The sequence below is a fragment of the Microtus ochrogaster genome, unplaced genomic scaffold (genome assembly GCF_000317375.1).
Source record: "Microtus ochrogaster isolate Prairie Vole_2 unplaced genomic scaffold, MicOch1.0 UNK74, whole genome shotgun sequence".
Taxonomy (NCBI): Eukaryota; Metazoa; Chordata; class Mammalia; order Rodentia; family Cricetidae; genus Microtus; species Microtus ochrogaster.
The window spans coordinates 730,622-731,164 of NW_004949172.1; the positions used below are offsets into that span (position 1 = coordinate 730,622).

The following is a 543-nucleotide window of genomic DNA, read 5'->3' on the forward strand; positions in this document are numbered from 1 at the left end:
CAAGCTCTGCTCTTTCTGATTCCACTCTACCCACCTCCCCAAGAAGGTCCCAACCCTTCTCCACATTTAGACACCCCAACCCATTCTACCAACATTCTAACCCCAGCCCTAGCCAGAGCTCCACCTCTCAGAGCCCCATCCCCACACCGAGAGTCTGAAGCCCGCCCCTATCTCTGCCATAGGCCTCTCTCCCCTCTCTCCAGAGCTCCTCCAGGTTGGTTCTCCACTCCCGCCCCTGGCGAACCCCGCCCCTACCCATATTTTAACACCTGGTCCCTCGGAAAACCCTGGCAGGCAGCATTTGGAGCCTAACCCCTGTTGCCCTCTCCCCTCCTCAGATTGAAGAGATCTTCAAGAAGGCTGGTCACCCCTTCATGTGGAATGAGCACCTGGGCTACGTTCTCACTTGCCCCTCCAACCTGGGCACCGGGCTGCGCGGAGGCGTGCACGTGAAGTTGGCGAACCTGAGCAAGCATGCCAAGTTCGAGGAGATTCTCACCCGCCTGCGTCTCCAAAAGCGCGGCACAGGTGCGTCCGGCCCCG

General features: G+C 59.7%; 1 protein-coding gene across 1 annotated transcript in view; it reads left to right on the forward strand.

Annotated features, from left to right (window-relative positions):
* Ckm (creatine kinase, M-type) overlaps positions 1-543 on the forward strand; it is a 9,767-nt gene that overhangs the window by 8,176 nt on the left and 1,048 nt on the right. The window contains exon 7 of the mRNA XM_005370290.2: positions 339-528. Within this exon, the coding sequence (XP_005370347.1) occupies positions 339-528 (190 nt within the window). The remainder of the gene's footprint in view (positions 1-338; positions 529-543) is intronic.